The sequence below is a fragment of the Engystomops pustulosus genome, chromosome 1 (assembly GCF_040894005.1).
Source record: "Engystomops pustulosus chromosome 1, aEngPut4.maternal, whole genome shotgun sequence".
NCBI lineage: Eukaryota > Metazoa > Chordata > Amphibia > Anura > Leptodactylidae > Engystomops > Engystomops pustulosus.
This window is the reverse complement of record NC_092411.1, coordinates 81,853,389-81,871,240: the sequence shown is the minus strand read 5'-3', so window position 1 is coordinate 81,871,240 and position 17,852 is coordinate 81,853,389. Positions and strand designations below refer to the sequence as shown.

The following is a 17,852-nucleotide window of genomic DNA, read 5'->3' as shown; positions in this document are numbered from 1 at the left end:
AAATCATGCTTATCCAGTTCCAGCACCCCAAGGATAGCAACCTGTACAGACCCGGGTAGGGCAATAGAAAGCTCATCGTCTATAAATTGAAAGACTTCCCTCCAGAAAGGGCCTATCTCTGGACATGACCAGGCTACATGAATAAAGTCCGCTCCAGGTTCCGAGCATCTAAGACATTCGGAATTTGCCCTTAGCTTCATATTATATAGCATCTTAGGGGTATAATATAGCTGATGCAAAAAATTAAACTGGGTCATCCTGTGATTCCAGGACATAGATGAGCAAACAAATCCTCTATAACAGTTTTTCCAAAATTCCTTAGTTACTTTCCCAATGTCCTTTTCCCATTTACTACAAGATAGAATAGTAACTTTTTCAGCCCAAGCCTGCAAAATTAATTTATATATGTGATATCACTTTCTTCCTAGTGGAGTTTATTAAAAATTCAATGCAAACATTTCTACTATAAATCTACCCTTATCACTTGTTCTAATATATGCATAATACAATTGAAGAAATTTAAAGTAAAAACTCCTATCTCCTTCCCCAAACTGTGCTCTCATTTCTTCTAAATTTAACATCCGTGTTTCTGAAAAAATTTGTGAAAGGGAAAACAATCCCCTCCCTCTCCAATATTCCTTCTCTGTGATAACCCTAAACTTCTCAAAATGAAAATTATCCCAAATAGGGGAGAATGCTAATACCCCCTCGAAATTGAATATCTTTTTTAGTGCCCGCCACACTTTATCCACTTAAGTGTCTATTCTCCACTCTCTAATAATGTGAAAATCGAATCTCTGTGTCCTACGCTCAAATTAATTAACTTATGGAATGCACTACAATTCCGTCTGATTTAAAAATTTCAATTGGGCTGCAATATAATTGCCAAACATCCACGGGATCCCCAGTCCCCCTTGGTCTACCATTCTACACATAATGGAAAGTTTCAACCTTTTCCTATTCCAGATCAACTCAGTAAACAGGGAATCTATTAGTTTAAAAATCCTTTTCAGAATCCAGACTGGACAGATCGCCAGCGGGTATAATAATTGCGGCAGTAAAATCATTTTTAGCAATCCAACTCTGTCGGCTCTTGAAAATGGCAATTTTAACCAATTGGAGATAGTATGTCGCATTTTATTTATGATTGGGATGATGTTCAAATCCAAATATCTGAAAGGGTTAGTTGTAACCATCACCCCCAGATACTTAAATGCCCCATCCGTGTTTAGAACATCTACGTGAATCCCGGTGTCAGAAAATTCCCCATCTAATGGTAATAGAACCGTCTTCTCCCAGTTAATTTTAAGGCCTGAAAAATGCCCAAATTTTGATATCAGACTAAAGATTCCAGCCAGCGTGTCATTCGGTTTCTGTATGGTCATCAAAATATCGTCAGCGTAAAGGGAAATCTTGTCCCCCTCGCCCCCGCTTCCCCACCCGCTAATCCATTCTGCTTGTCTTATCATTATAGCCAAGGGTTCTATAAAAAGGACAAAGAGAAGCGGGGAGAGGGGACACCCCTGCCGTGTACCACGAGAAAGAGGAATAGGGTTTGAAAGAGACTTTTTATTTTTTAATGCGGCGGTTTCTCCGAATCCGTCGGGTTTTCGTTCGGCCACGCCCCCGATTTCTGTTGCGTACACGCCGGCGCCAATGTGGCACAATCCGATCGCGTGCGCCAAAATCCCGGGGCAATTCAGGTAAAATCGTCACAAACCGAAAATATTATGGTAACCCGCCGTAAAAACGCGATTCGGGCCCTTAGTAAATGACCCCCAATTTTCTTATATAGGTCACACTCTAATATCACATTCTATTAAATAACAAACTCAATAAAATATGATAGGAGATCGTAGAAAGTCTTTATCATTTGGAATTCTAATGAAATCTTTTTCTTATAGGAACTTCATACGTATATATTAAAACAAGGAAACATTTAAGAAAAGGGAAAAAATGATTTAAAAATGGTATAAAGTTCATATAATATGCGTTAAAAATATATTTTAAAAAACCAATGGGTGAATTGAAATCCAGGAGGCTCTTACTAGCAGAATATAGGGCCCTATATCTGCAGTATATGTATTTGTAAACAGTTTGTTGAACAGGTTAGATTTTGTGTTGTATCGAACCCGATATTGTATATTATATAAAATAATGTTGTAGGATTAGGCACTCACAGTAAGTTGAGTTGATGTTGGGACCACTGCCTTATCTTGTGGCTTCCTCCTTGTATATTTTGTTATGCCAAAATATTGTAGGAACAGTGTGTGGAGAGCTCGTGGTCTGAGCTGTGTGAATATTACATATAGTCCCTACAAGTCTGGAATTCACTTCTTGGAGAAGATCCTTTCTGGCTGCTTTAAAGGAAACCTACCATATGATTTGATGCATTATGAACCAAATATACCTTGAGAATGCTGTGGCTACACTGATGCTGGATCATATCTTGGTTAATCCCTGGCTGAGTGGGTTTGCAGAAAAAAACAATTATAAAATTAGGTTAATGAAGCTCTGTCACTTCTGTGCCTGGGCTCCATGCTTCTCCTTAGTTTATGCACTGCACCAGAGGATGATGTAATCACTCTTCTTCTGGCCAAGCAGAATAATCAATTACTGCACCATCCCCCAGCTCAGGTAATTAGTCCTGTCTTTGCTGTTCAGAAAACTCATGTGTATCATGTGTAATGTGGATCCAGCTTTCCCAAGGTCCTGAATTTTATAATTGTTTTTTCAGCAATACCACTCAGCTCAGGGATTAAACAAGATATGATCCTGCATCAGTGTAGCTACAGCATTCTCAAGGTATGATTGGTTCATAATGCATCAAATCAAATGGTAGATTTTCTTTAAAGTTCTGTGGTTTCAGAACCTTTGGATGACCTTCCAAGGTCCTGAAATGGCCCTTGTGTACATGTGCAGGAACAGATGTACGAGGATTTCATGGGTGAAGGTCTTCCTCAGTATAACATTTAGTGTGATGCCCATGTGCCCCCTAGAAGGCCCAGACCGCCTATATTATAATCCACTACTGGCAGCATTAACTCTAAATATGGCCATGGGGACAATGAGGTAGCTGTCCAACATACAATGCCCTGCAAAAACTTATATAAATCTGGTATCTTCATTATGGTACTGATTCAAAGAATAAAGAGGTGTTGTTGTTTGGAGCGCAAAGTGAAAGGCATTTAAAGGAAATCTACCACTGGGAAAGTACTTTGTGAAGTAGTTCTCAATGCAGATTGCCTATGGCTGCAGCAGCTGCATCACGTTTTTACCTTAAACTTAGATGCAGATGCTGGCAAAATGAACTTTAATAGTAAACTATTTAAATAAGTTTCAAAGGCTATTGGGGGCTTGTAGTAGCCTAAGAGCGCTCCGAGGACAAATGCTACTCCACGCCCCCCCGTAACTGCTTCATACCCACCTCCCTGCTCATCTTTAGTTTAAATGTGCCCGTCTACCGCTGTAAGAGAGCTCTGCGCAAGCGCAGTTGCCCCTTTTCCTGTGCCAGAGATCTGCCCCTCATTCCTGAGCTCTGCACTTGCAGAGTAGCAAGTTGGATACAGGTAGTGGGGTTCTGGGGAAATAGTCCCCAAAATGTGTATACCGGGGCCAATTGTAAGGCACTCTGTACGGTCGCCCCTCACTAATAACACAGTGGTCCTAAATAAACAATATAGGAAAAAACTTTTACCCCTCAAAAGAAGGGGAGAAAGAGGACCAACTACGAGAATGCATATAAAACACAAAGTCTTTATTTATAGTATTTTGCATAAAAGTTACAATAAAAACATAAAGTGGTGGTGTACAGAAAAATGCGGAGCGATCCAATCTGGACAGGATGGAGTGATATGTTAGGAAAAGGAACAGCCTGGGTGTGAAATAAGCCCAATAGATATGGGATGACTATTGGTCAATAGTATTTGTGGAAAAAACCAAGTGGTAATTAACATAAAAGTAGTGTTTCATCTTACCAGGCGATGTGAATGTTAGAGGTTCACCTGTCCAGGGAGGATCGCGTCCCCGACGTACGTTTCGGCTCACGCCTTCGTCTGGGGGACTTGCAGAGTAGCTCAGAGTCTTCTGGCGGTGGTGCACCAGCAGCAGGGGAAGCTGTGCGCATTAAATCCTCTTCTTCCTTTGGCAACACGTTGGCAATATGTAGCTCTGTGCTACTGCGCAAGCGCTGAGCTCAGGGTTGAGGGGGTGCGTCTCTGGCACTGGAAAAGGAGGTAATGCGATTGCGCAGAGCACAAAAAACTAAATACAAATGGCGAGGCGGATAGGAAACGGCTACTGGGGTGTGTGGAGTAGAATTTGCACCCGGATCGCTTTTAGGCTACTAAACATCACCGGTAGCCTTTGAAACTTATTTGTTTGTTATGCTATTCAAGTTTACTTTGCAATCTGAATTGGGAACTGCTTCACAAAGTAGTTTCCCGATGGTAAATTTCCTTTAAACAGATGCTTAAAGGGAACCTGTCATCAGAAATTGACCTCATTAACCATTAGTTGTGAAGCAGATTAACACATTCCAGATCATGTTTCTTTCATGGTTCAGTGTGGTGCCATCATTCAGAAAATCTACTATGAAGTGACATGTACATTGGGTGTATAAAGCCATGGAGGTGAGGGGCTTGGCATTGAAGTCAAGTTCTCCTCACCTCAGAATGAAGGATATCTGGTTAGTGATGTGTCTGGATGCAGGACCATCAATTACAGTGTAGAGGGCATTCTGAAGTGAGGAGAGCTTGACTTCAGTGTTAAATTCTCTGCCTCCTGTACTTTATACAACCAAATTACATATCACTTCAAAGTTGATTTCCTGGACGATGCCACCACGCTGAGCCATGAACATGATCTAGAAGATGTTCAGCTGCTTAATGACATACTGAGAGCGGTTTATTAGGTTTTTGATGACAAGTTCCCTTTAACTAATGTCTGCAGTTTATATGAATGCATTAATTTGTATCCAATATACCCACAAGAATTACATTCTCCTCTGTAAGACATTTAATCATATATATATATATATATATATATATATATATATATATATACAGAAATTACCATACATCATATGTTGTTCTAAAAAAAATATTTATTACCGTGACATCTTTTCATGACAATTCATACAACACAGTGCAAAATATCATTCTATATGAAATCCATTAACAAAACCTATTTTAAACATCATAGACAATTCTTTTTTAATATATTCTTCTCATAGGATCATAGGATAAAATACTGGAAATATTATATCAGAAATATCAAATGTACTTTTTGCAATTAGCATACATTCATATTATGAGTGAGCATCACATAATGGTGTCGAATTTTTTCAAGCAGACAATTTGAGACTCTACCAGTGTTCTGTAGGGTGCTTTATAAGCTTTCTAGACATATCTTTCCTCCTACCCGGATTGTCAATTGTTATGCACAGGGGCAATACATAAAGGGAACCTGTCATCACCATTAAACCTAATGACAGTCTCCAACAGAACCACAGAACATAGCTCATGTCTTTATTAAATTAATTTTAAAAAAAACCACTCATTAGGGCACTGTTTTCTCTTCAATGCCCCCTTCATTCCCCCCTCCCAAAGTGCGTTTTGAACACACATATAAAAAATATCGATAAATGTGGTCTATGTTTTCTATGGAAATGGATCATTGTAAAATGCATTGCACTTGCATGTGTCTCAGAGTGTAGTGCATTTTTGATGCATCTCTGTGATAAATATATAGAAACATACGGCAAGGGTAGGGGCATATGTCAGGTCTTTTCTTGTACAGCAGTGCATTACACATATCAAAACTATGCCTGACCTCCTCCAGCCTTATCCTGAGGACAGCCAGATACCAGGTACACACGTCTGGGAACAGGAAAACACGTTTCTTGGTTCTAAATCTATTCTGGAGGCCTCAAATGAGGAGTTACAAAGACCTCTCATTAGGAGTATAGTAAGTGGGTCATGTTTGGTCTCAAAAGATTCAGAAGGTTCGGAGGGCACCATTACCATAATCCTATAACATGCATGTGAAAAACGCTCAGTCTCCAATGACTAAGGAAGTCTTCAATGTTGTCTTAGTTTATATTCTGCACCACATTCTTCAAGAATGTGACTTTTGATACATTTTCCACAGATTCTATGCTAGGTATCACATAAAAAACTGCCAATGCATGTTTAGTGATAAATCAGCCACTAGGTGTCTCCAGTGTTTGTATAAAGGCTGCGTTCACACATGGAGTTTGAAATGCAATACAAAGGTGAGCTGAGGAGAATTGCCTAAATAAGTTGCTGAGTTAACGTGATGTTAATGCAAACTTTAATGTCATGTCAACATTTGTGTTTTGTAAACACATTGGGGCACATTTACTAACAACAGTGCAAACTGAACTAAATGCAGTTTTCCTGTGTAGTGTGCAGGGTGCGACAGAGTCAGGATTTCTGGTGAATGTTATTCATGAATCTGGCTCCCCCTGCATTGCTCCGACAGAGTGCTCCACTTTTTTTGGTGCACCTTTAACATGGGCAGTGCAACAAATTTCTGTCGGACTTTGCAAGTCAAATCTGGCGCAGGGTCCAACTCCGCATCAGAATACCCCCTAATTTTTGTTGCATGATGACACAGAAAATTGGTGCAAGGGCCTTAGTAAATGTGCCCCAATGTTAAAGGAATGGTAACAAGGTATAAATGCATGTGTTAAGATCACATTAACTTCAAATTTTGTAAACACAAATGTTGACAGCATTTTAATTAGGCAAATCTCCTCTATTCTGTTGTATTGCATTTAAAAACTCAATGTAAACGCCATTTGTGAACGCAGTCTAATACAGCAGGATTTCTATACCTTCCAAATATATGAACATTTACAAGTAAATCCCACTGTCACTTCCAAATGTAATGGTAAAGCTGGGAGCTGTCAGCTCACTACTCCACCATTCTGCTGTATGCGGCTCTGAGTCTGGCAGGTACAATGTGATGACGTGATCATCCCTGATGGCTTCAAAGCCGCACTACAGTATCAGAGAAGAGGGAAGCTGCAGGATAACCAGGAAAAGTAAGTATTAGTTTTTTAGAGCAATATAGGTATGGGGGTTATGTGCTTGGTCTCCACAATCAAGGAAAGGGGCACTATATAAGTTTTAGAAGCCACAATGGGGCACAATAGGATTATAGATTTGTGACATACAGGAAGGGGGTATTAAACTTTGTTGGGACACTGGGTGGTGAAGTTAGGGGTGGGACAAGAGACATTGAATGTTTAAAACTAAAATTGCCATTTGAACTACATGTGCCACTGGTTTTTCCCTTCTTTCCAAGGAATTTAATTTGGGAGGTTGTATTTCTAATCACACGTCAGAGACTGTAGTTCAGATGCATAGAGTGGGAGCACCCTACTCAAATCATTCTAGAACTTACCAATATACTTCATATTTCACTTTATGTTAGAAAAAAACAGCTGTTTGCTGTCAGTGAAAGAAAGCAGTATTGTATTCAAAAGCTGCAAACCCAATATGCCTAGTCCTGTTGTCACAATTGTTTCCAGCATAGGCCATGATCTGTAAGCTAAACGTATCAGCGGCTGTAAGAAAATGTAGTACAGTAGTTAGCTACAATGTATCAGTCGGCTGCCTAGAGCACTACGAAAAAACTGAAAACCTGTTACTGCAATACAAAAAAATGATCTTATACCATCTCCCATAAAACTTCTATAAAGCTGATCAGGAGGACTATATCCATATCCTTGTTTTGTATGGTGACAGAGCCATTTGCCTTATTTCTGATGATTGAGTGCCCCCCAACCCCTTGAATCAAATATTTGCAAGAAAATCCATTCATAAAGCATTAAAATCTGTTATCAGGCATTTCATGGGTATCCAAGAGCATATTTGCCTATGTAACTACTGCTTTTGAAGTGTCTACGATGTTGACCTATAATTCAAGGGTGAAAATTATGTACTTGAATATAAGAGCAATTTTAAAAACTGGAACTTTTACATAAGATGGGGGTGGGGACTTATTTAAATTTAAGCATCAAATAGATAAGTAGGTTGTAAGTCAATGGCCTCTATTCCAGTACATACATTTTTATTATCAGAGGAAAAAGTATAACTTAACAGCTGACTCTTGAGAAGGTTACGGGATTAGCACCACTAAGTAGAGTAATAGGTGGTTGATGCTCTCCATCTTCAGTAAAATATTTGAGAGGTGGCTTGCGCTCCAACCAACAGCTTATTGGGTCTCATTCAATTCTGCAGGACGCATTGTAGTTATGACAATTTTACATCTGATTTGTATCAGTAAATAGTTCTTTAATTTCATGTTGTATTCTCAGTTTAGATATTGCAGAACATACTGATTAGGTACAGCAAAAAATACTGCAATAAGAATGTTATATGGGCAGAATACAAACCTGTGTGTTCATTCTAATGGGGCATGCTGCATAGTAAATATTAAGACATGTGTTTAATAATACAACCATGAAGAAACCTGAGTGTAAGAATAGCTCCATAGAGTACATTTATATGCTGCAATAATACAAAGATGATAATCTATTGTCCATATCACATGGCTTTCATATAATGAATAAGCACAGGCTTTATCATAGGAACCATATGGATGTTATAGATTACAATAGGAGCTATATAATAGATATTTCTATACTGAGTATACAGAGTATAGTATAGTAGGTACATGTTTTAATTATTTTGTATCTGTATTCATTGGTCTTGCCAATGCTTCTGAGCTATGATATTGCCTTTAAAATTATGTTCAAGTCTAGTCTTCCCTGCAGTGTTCATTATTCAATACAACAAAAGCAAGTTAACAAAAATATTACATAATATTGGGTGAAAATTGCGTAATATTGGATATGTCTGAACAAGAAATATTACAGAATATTGGATAAATCTGCATAAAAAAAGATAGCAGAATATTGGATATTCAAACGATATTGTAAACAATGTTCTGGAGAATGTTCCATACATCAATATAGGCACTAGATTTTAGCTAAATTAATACTTTATATAAAGGGCATTCTGATCATTTGTAATTATCCCTTTATGGACTGCAAATGCATCAGAGGGTAACTGTCTTTTTGCATGTCTAACTACTACCTGCTGCTTGATTTGCTTTTGTGGGACTTCTGGAGATAGAGAAGTACAGAGTTTAGCTCTATATTGTCAGTTCGATACAAAATAAATGAAATTCACAGGCTTATGTTCGATCCTGCTTCTTCATCAATATGGGGAATTGGACCAAGACAGTTAACCTCTATTGGGCGTAACTACAGTGGTAGCAGCCATAGCAACTGCTATGGGGCCCAAAGTGTGAGGGGGCCCTGTCATCTGACCTGACACTCTAAAGAGTGGAGAATGTGCATCATTATATCCATATAATGCTGCACATTGTTCATCATAATATGTATATAATATAAATATGTATACATCATAATATGTGTATATATATATGTGATGTATATATGCTGCATCTGTGTGTATTTATCACTGTATGTAAGTGTATATGCTCTATATGAGTGTGCATAAGTGTATAAATGTGTGATTGTACCTTGCATGTGTGAGCATACAAATATGTATAATTTTTAAGTGGGAAGGGGGGCCCCAAGCCGAAGCCTGCTATGGGGCCCTGCCACTCCTAGTTACGCCACTGTTGTTGACTTACCTTTTATAACATGCCACTGGTTTTTCTAATGATTGGGTATTTCTTAAAATTTTTGAGATACCATGGCACTAACAATACTGTATTATTGGAAAATAACAATAATATTAAGACATATTATGTTGGAAAAGTCCACCATTCGTGCTGCATGTAATGTGCATGTGTTCTCATATATTCTGCTGCTAAGATTTGGTAATTTATTGCATTAATAACCGGCAGCTTTTCCTAACTTCCTAGTGTCAGAGTAGGGAAATAAACAGTTGTTTTCTTTGTAAATTCCTTGGACCACATTCAATGAAAATAAGGCTTTAGAAACTGTATGTCTTTTATCCTGAAGACCGTTCTGTATATTCTGTAACAGAAAAAAAACAAGCAATGTGACTAAAATGGCACATCATCTTTTCCCATTTTGGAGTTCAGTTATTTTAATCACATCCTATGCAAACATATAATATTAATAAAATATAAATCGTTATTTACATGGCACCGTCATATTCTGCAACGCTTTACAGATCAATATTTGTAATTCATCTTTTTATGTTTTTTTTTTATTATGGCCCCATTAGAGTTCAGTTATTAGGACACCATAAGGAGCTTTCAGAAATATTACTTTAAAGTTGTCACATTGTCTTAAATTCTTTATGTACTGACTTCAGCTATAAAAAAAAAAAAAGACATAGATTTCATACAGTATGATGCTTTTTCCTTACCGGGCTAAATGAATTCTCGAAGTCTAGTGAATTATCCAGTTTCACATGGAACACAGGAGCTGATATTGCTTCTTCAATGCCATGGCCAAACCACAACTTGTTCATAATGGCCTAAAAGTATGGTAGAAATAAGTAGCAAAATAACTTTTAATTCATTAGGTTGTATAGTGTTAGTCAATCCGTTTTCCCAGGAAAAGATGCACACCATATTGAATTATGTACAGAAACTATACAGGGACTTTTCGTATATTTACTGATCATTCTGTTTGAGTGAAAATCTAATTTAATGTTATAAAGTGGACCCTTTCCCCCTGGCTGATTTTAGGAACTACCATTCCTACGGGTGCTTCAAATTGCATTATAGTAATGTATTTATTTGGGTATGTGTTATATAAAAGTTCAGGCAGCTTTAAGCTATTTATTTTGTCTATGGTGTCTCTTAATGACCTCTGTCTTGACATCCTGATGCGGTGGTATGTCTGTGATTTCCATTTTCAATAATTGCTTCCTTACTTACCTGTGCTGTCGCACTTATAATCCTTAAACCACCTGAACCACCAATTACTAGTTGAGACCTCTCATCTTTGGACAGAAGAATGGTTGGGGTCATGGAAGAAGGTGGCCACATCCCTAAAATGCAATGCAAGATGAAAAATTCTAGTTAAACTCTTATACACAACAAAATCACAGTGTGGTACATTTTCTAAAAACTATTTGCAGTTTGCCTGTGCCCATTCTCAATGAATCTGGAGTTCCCTGCACTGCACCAAGTGCACAAACTACATTTGGTGCACCTTTAGCATTCGGCATGCAACACACTTCTGTCAGACATTGTGGGGGTCATTTACTAAAGGCCCGATTCGCGTTTTCCCGACGTGTTACCCGAATATTTCCGATTTGCGCCGATTGTACCTGAATTGCCCCGGGATTGTGGCGCACGCGATCAGATTGTGGCGCATCGGCGCCGGCATGCGCGCGACGGAAATCGGGGGCGTGGCCGAACGAAAACCCGACGTATTCGGAAAAACCGCCGCATTTAAAAACCGAAAAAGTGTCGCTTGGGGAGCGCTTACCTTCACCTGGTCCGAGGTGGTGCATTCCGGTGCGATGAGATGACTTTCAGTGCAGCAGCGCCACCTGGTGGACGGCGGAAGAACTACATTCATAAATCCCGGCCGGAACCCGAATGCAGAGCAGAGAACGCGCCGCTGGATCGCGACTGGACCGGGTAAGTAAATGTGCCCCTGTATGTTAAATGTGTCGCACGGTCCAACTGTGCACTGAACACCCCTTTTAGAGCAAAAATCTGTGTTGCTTGAAGAATAGTGTAGCCGTGACACAAACGAGTATTTTCAGAATCATCAGACTGATAGAACATGGCATGTTATGGCTGCCATAACACATTACTCCTTCTCTGTAAGAGCTTTGAAGGAAAATCTGGTGCCTCCAGTAGCTGTTTCATTATCTCACTTGCTTTATGAAGATGATCTTGTCTGGAATCTTTGTAATGATTTTGTAAAATATCATTTGTGTAAATACGAAATTGGGTATATGTTAAAGGGAACCTTTAGCTCAGCACATTTTCCAAATACAGCTAAATACAGCTAATTATTGGTTTCCATAGAACCGTATTAACTAACTGACATCCTTCTTTTAGCTAAAAATGGTGTCCCTTATATCCCTATGAATCAGCTTTATATTATCCAATTGGTCATCAGAGGGGGTGTGTCCTACTAGGCCAGCCCCTTCCATCTACTGATCACATGAAATCACTGCATGCTTCCACTGACTTCAATTACTGCATGCGCAGTAGCCGGCTTGTTGGACGAGGGCGCGCAGCTACGAGGAGCTGCGCGCCGCATGCAACAGGGTAGGAGGAGTAATGTGGCTACTGTGGCGTGGAGTAGCCGCGCTGTGTAGCCTTGTGCTCGGCTACTCCACGCCCCAGTAGCCGCATAACTAAATTTGCATATTAGTTCCATAAAGTGTACCAAAAGTTAGCAGGGACGTGAGGATTAGCTCTAAAAAGAGCTATCCTCACGTCCCTTACATCCACCTACCACTCGATCTACCTTTATAGGTAGAATTGTGGTGGTAGCTGCCCTTTAAGTACCATTTTTGGATTGAAGGAGGTGGAGCTGTATTACACAATAGTCTTGGTGACAATGCCATAAACCCAAATCCTGAGGACATGATAAAGGTCTATAGATAAACTTCTACTGAAAGCCTTAAAGAAATCTACCATCAAAAAAGCATGATAAACTGTTGATTGTGTCCCTAAAGTAATATTAAAGCTATAATGCAAATTGAATTCTTACCTGTCTTCAAGGGAATATGGGGAATATTACAGAAATCTGCAAGTTGATTGTTAAGGATTATCCCTGTGCTTGGTGAATAAATCATGGAGCCAAATCTAGTATTAAGAAAAAGAAGAAATGTGAGTCATAATTTAATGCATAAACATCATAAGAGGAAAGAATTATTTACTGATGAAATGTTGGAAGTAATGGAAAAAGTAATTTAGCATAACTGCTAAAAAACTGAGATTTGGCAATTTCCTTCTTTCATCCTAGTTAATACATTAGGGATAAAATGTAATTTTATATTTTAATAGTCCGGCCATTTTTAGAAAAAAATCTATAGTTCAACTTCTGGTATTGATATTTTAAATAGCATAATTATATCAATCCTCTGCTTATCTGGTTGCCGGCTAAGAATGAGAAACCTCGTCTTAATTAGCCTGCTGCTCCTGATCTACAGAAGGAGAACAGCTGTTACACACAGCCTGGTCCTTGCTGCATCTGCCCAGCATGGAGATCTCTGGCCTGGCCAATTAACCCCTTAACTACTGCGATCAAGGACGATCACAGCAGATAAAGAGATAGATCAATGATAGCGAACCTTTTAGAGACTGTGTGTCCAGACTACAAACAAAATCCACTAATTTATCACAAAGTGCCAATATAAGCTGTAATTTATTTTTTGGTTGAACTGTTTTCCCACAAGTTTCAATCATACCAGCCTCCTAAGGACACCGATACAACCGAAAGCAGGAGGGCAAATTCAGACTATCACTGTTGCTTCTCTCCAGGGTCCCACTGTACAGGCATAGTCATGGGGCCAACAGCAAGACCTTCAAATATAATCCGGGCCTCTCCACACCTTCACACTTTTCCTTCAGCCCCAAGCAGCCAGGAAATTCTAAGTACCAGGGATCCAAAGTTATGGCTCCTATAATCCAGGATGTATCTCATACAGGCTTGGCCACTGAGGTGCCACCCTGTGGGGACATATGAGATATGGCCTTGGCAATTAAACGGTTAAAAAAGCACTGAGATTAGTAAATCTTGACTTGCCTGGGACTGCAATTAGATTCTTTGAGTCCTGTCTGGTAAACTCTGTGCTAGGGTGGTAGCTTGAGTGCCCACAGAGAGCCCAGAGACCCGTGCCATAGGTTTGCCACCACTGAGTATGATGCTAAGGATTCCCTTTTTTACTCCCCCAGCAATGCAATCATGGTGCCATGCCCTCCAGAGGTCTAAACAAGATCTCTATGTTTGCTATGTATGGTGGCCTTTTAGACCAGGTCTAAGACTGTGTCTATTAGCTAAACTGTCAGAATAATACTGATAGGTATCCCAAATATATGTCCCTTAGTGGGACAGGAAAAAAAGTTTAAAAATAATAATGATTACCGTAATAATAATTGCAAGTTCCCATAATTAACTATATAGTGTATTAAAATCAGAATACATTTTTACAAATAAACCCATATGGATATTAATAGATAATTATTATTATGTTATTATATTCATCCTGAAAGGGCATAAAAAATAAAAATAAAGAACAATTTAAAAAATGCAATTTTAATGCGTCCTACCTTCCAAAAGAGTATAATAAAAAGCTATCAAAAAGTTGGATGTACCCCAAAATAGTACCATTATGGACTAAAGGAGCAGCCAAATCAACTTAATTATCCACCTCTTGTCCCCTTCCCCCAATGAACTCTGCCCCCCTCCCCCAAAGGCGTATTGTACTTCTTATTTCTTGCACTTTGTGTTCCTGTCTATAGTGTAAAAGATCCCAGCACACCAAAGATTTGTTTGCAAAGTGAAAAAAATTATTTTTGTGGCAAAAAAGTGCAGTGCTAAAGTTTTTTTATGCTGTATGGTGAATTCTGGAAACAATTTAATAAAAAAAAGTGGTGAAATAGCAGTTTTTGGCCCCCCAAAGGAAAGAGTTTATATATTTTTATTATTATGTTATTTTGATGTAAATAAACCTATCGGGAAAGACAACTCTTAAAGTAAAAAATAAAGTCCAAAAATGCCCATGTCAAATAAAAAATTTTAAAAATTGCCTTTGGGGATTTGATCACTTGCAATCTATTGCAGTATATTGTAACTTATTGAACTTTTGCAATTGTATTATCAAAAGTATCACCAAAGCCCCAGCCCCACAACAAGCTTTCCCATCTCTTACACATGATTGATGGAGCTAGTGACAGACACAGAGCTTCCATCTTTGCTGATGACAGAAAGGTGAGTTGTACCAAAAGTCTCTGAGTTTCTAACTTCAGACAAATTATAAAATCGAAAGTCGTGATCACCAAATTCATCAGTCTTGTTCCTTATTTTCTCTGCATAACTCTTAGAGAAAAAGAAGTCTGTGAACTGAAGATAACAGAAGAACAATGAATAATAGAGAGTCAGTAAATACATAGAAAAAAGTTAGTGAGCTAAATAACTACAAATACTTAACAATGTTACTTTGTTAGTAGGAAACATGATCACACATACACAGAGTACAATCTGGCCTTTATATGTTCCCTTCTTTTATGATCCACATCTTTTTTTTGTTACACAAACTTATATAAAAGTTCAAACAGTCTCCATAGCTTCAAAAGATTAAAGTTATTTTACTTCAACATCAGAAAACCAGAAAAAAATCGAACTCTGTGATTTAAAGTACCTAGAAAAATATTTATTCAAACCACAGATTTCCTGAGGGGTGATTGGTGGGGTCGCATTAACCAAAACCTCAAACCCCTTTAATTACAAATGTTGAATAGGCTTAGACTAGCATGTAGCACCATAACTTTATATATCTTGTTATTAGGTATGGCAGCAATAGAAGAAATAACCCATGGATAAAACTCGCCAAACCATTTAATACATAAACTGGTTTTATAGACAATTATTGTTTCTAATAAAAGTCATTATACAAATTCTATAGTAGCATTTTTGTACGAAAAAATACAAATGAATAAACAAATAGAAAGGGTCATTGTAAGAGCTGAAACGTCGAGCATGGAATAAAGCTTGTGTCACAATCTGATGTACTTTTATTATAGACCACTAGTGGCTGCTGTTTATCTGTTTTCTTGTGATGCACTTCTGCTCCTCACCACTGGAGGCTGCTGTAATTGCCCTTGAATTTGCCCTTACTTAAGATAGGAGACCGAATGCATTATGGGGGGCATCTTGTTTTCTGTTTGGGCCTATAAGAAAACCATGAGGCAATCCTAACATTGCTTGACTATCCTGTTACAATTCTGGTAAAACCGTCTGGAATCCAGTAGACGGATGGAGAGAGCCAGACACAAGGATGGACTGAGGCGTTGTAACAGTAGTGCAGGTAGTAGAGTAGATCACAGCAAGGATGATACATGTAGGTAGGAACAGTCTGGGTAACTGCAGGAGACTGGAACAAGTCAATGCTCAAGTAATGTTACAATTGCCTCGGGGTTTTCTTATAGGCCCAAACAGGATGACCGCCATAATGCATTCGATCCACCAGCTTAGGATGGGCAAATTCATGGGCAATTACAGCAGCCTCCAGTGGTGAGGAGTAGAAGTGCTGCACAAAAAGACAGAGAAACAGCAGCCACTAGTGTTCCATTATAAAAATACATCAGAATCTGACAGCTTGTTTGGTAATTGGGGCATATGGATATACATACCTTCTCAATATTGGCAGCTGCCATAGGGTCTGTTAGTTTATCTCTGTGCCCATTTGCAAATTTAAAGGCTTCTGCAATGCGATGGTAGGTCTTTATCTGGTCAGACACATTCTGCATAGAACTCTTATCAAAATGATATCCTAAAAGCAGAAGTTAAATGTTTAGTTTTCAGTTTTCAGAATGACATTTTGCCTACTCAAGAAAGAAATCCAATGCTCCCTGATTATTGTGCAGCCATTCTTCAGAGTGCTACACAAGAATGATTTTTCTGCTTCTTTCTTCTGCTCTCCATTTTCTTCTTCAATTTCAAACAGAAAAAGATAGAAAGCAGATGTATCAATTAAGATTCCATTGAACTCAACTGTTCCTGTTGTTGTCCATGTGCCCATGGTGTGCACAATCTATTAGGAGAATTGAGCCTCTTTACTCATGTAGCCAGGGGCGGACTGGGAATTTAAAATGGCCCTGGAAAAAACTGTAAAAGCGGCCCCATTTTATGGGCGGAGTCAAGACAAATGGGTGTGGCCGGACAATGTGGGTGGAGTTATAATCGACAAATTGTTGGTACATATAGAATAACTCATTTAATCCTGCCTTCTATATACAAAATAAAACTACTAAAATACTTTCTCCCATATACAAGCTAACTTCTATAACCTGCCCCCTACAGGAATATAGATACTATAATACTACCTCCTATGTACCAGAATATAACTACTATAATACTGCCCCCTATGTACAAGAATATAACTACTATAATACTGCCCCCTGTGTACAGGAATATAACTACTATAATACTGCCCCCTATGTACAGGAATATAACTACTATAATATTGCCCCCTATGTACAAGAATATAACTGCTATAATACTGCCCCCTATGTACAAGAATATAACTATTATAATACTGCCCCCTATGTACAAGACTATAACTGCTATAATACTGCCCCCTATGTACAAGAATATAACTACTATAATACTGCCCCCTATGTACAAGACTATAACTACTATAATACTGCCCCCTATGTACAGGAATATAACTACTATCATACTGCCCCCTATGTACAGGAATATAACTACTATAATACTGCCCCCTATGTACAAGAATATAACTACTATAATACTGCCCCCTATGTACAAGACTATAACTACTATAATGCTGCCCCCTATGTACAGGAATATAACTACTATCATACTGCCCCCTATGTACAAGAATATAACTACTATCATACTGCCCCCTATGTACAAGAATATAACTACTATAATACTGCCCCCTATGTACAAGAATATAACTACTATAATACTGCCCCCTATGTACAAGAATATAACTACTATAATACTGCCCCCTATGTACAAGAATATAACTACTATAATACTACCCCCTATGTACAAGAATATAACTACTATAATACTGCCACCTATGCTCAGGAATATAACTACTATCATACTACCCCCCTATGTACAGGAATATAACTACTATAATACTGCCCCC

General features: G+C 38.5%; 1 protein-coding gene across 1 annotated transcript in view; it reads right to left on the bottom strand.

Annotated features, from left to right (window-relative positions):
- Positions 1-9,509: 9,509 nt before the first annotated feature.
- Positions 9,510-17,852, bottom strand: part of GGT5 (gamma-glutamyltransferase 5) — a 43,995-nt gene continuing 35,652 nt past the window's right edge. The window contains exons 7-12 of the mRNA XM_072123651.1: positions 16,363-16,502; positions 14,883-15,073; positions 12,719-12,813; positions 10,918-11,030; positions 10,401-10,511; positions 9,510-10,042 (exon numbers count right to left, since the gene is read on the bottom strand). Coding sequence (XP_071979752.1) covers positions 9,896-10,042; positions 10,401-10,511; positions 10,918-11,030; positions 12,719-12,813; positions 14,883-15,073; positions 16,363-16,502 — 797 coding nt within the window. The 3' untranslated portion in view covers positions 9,510-9,895. The remainder of the gene's footprint in view (positions 10,043-10,400; positions 10,512-10,917; positions 11,031-12,718; positions 12,814-14,882; positions 15,074-16,362; positions 16,503-17,852) is intronic.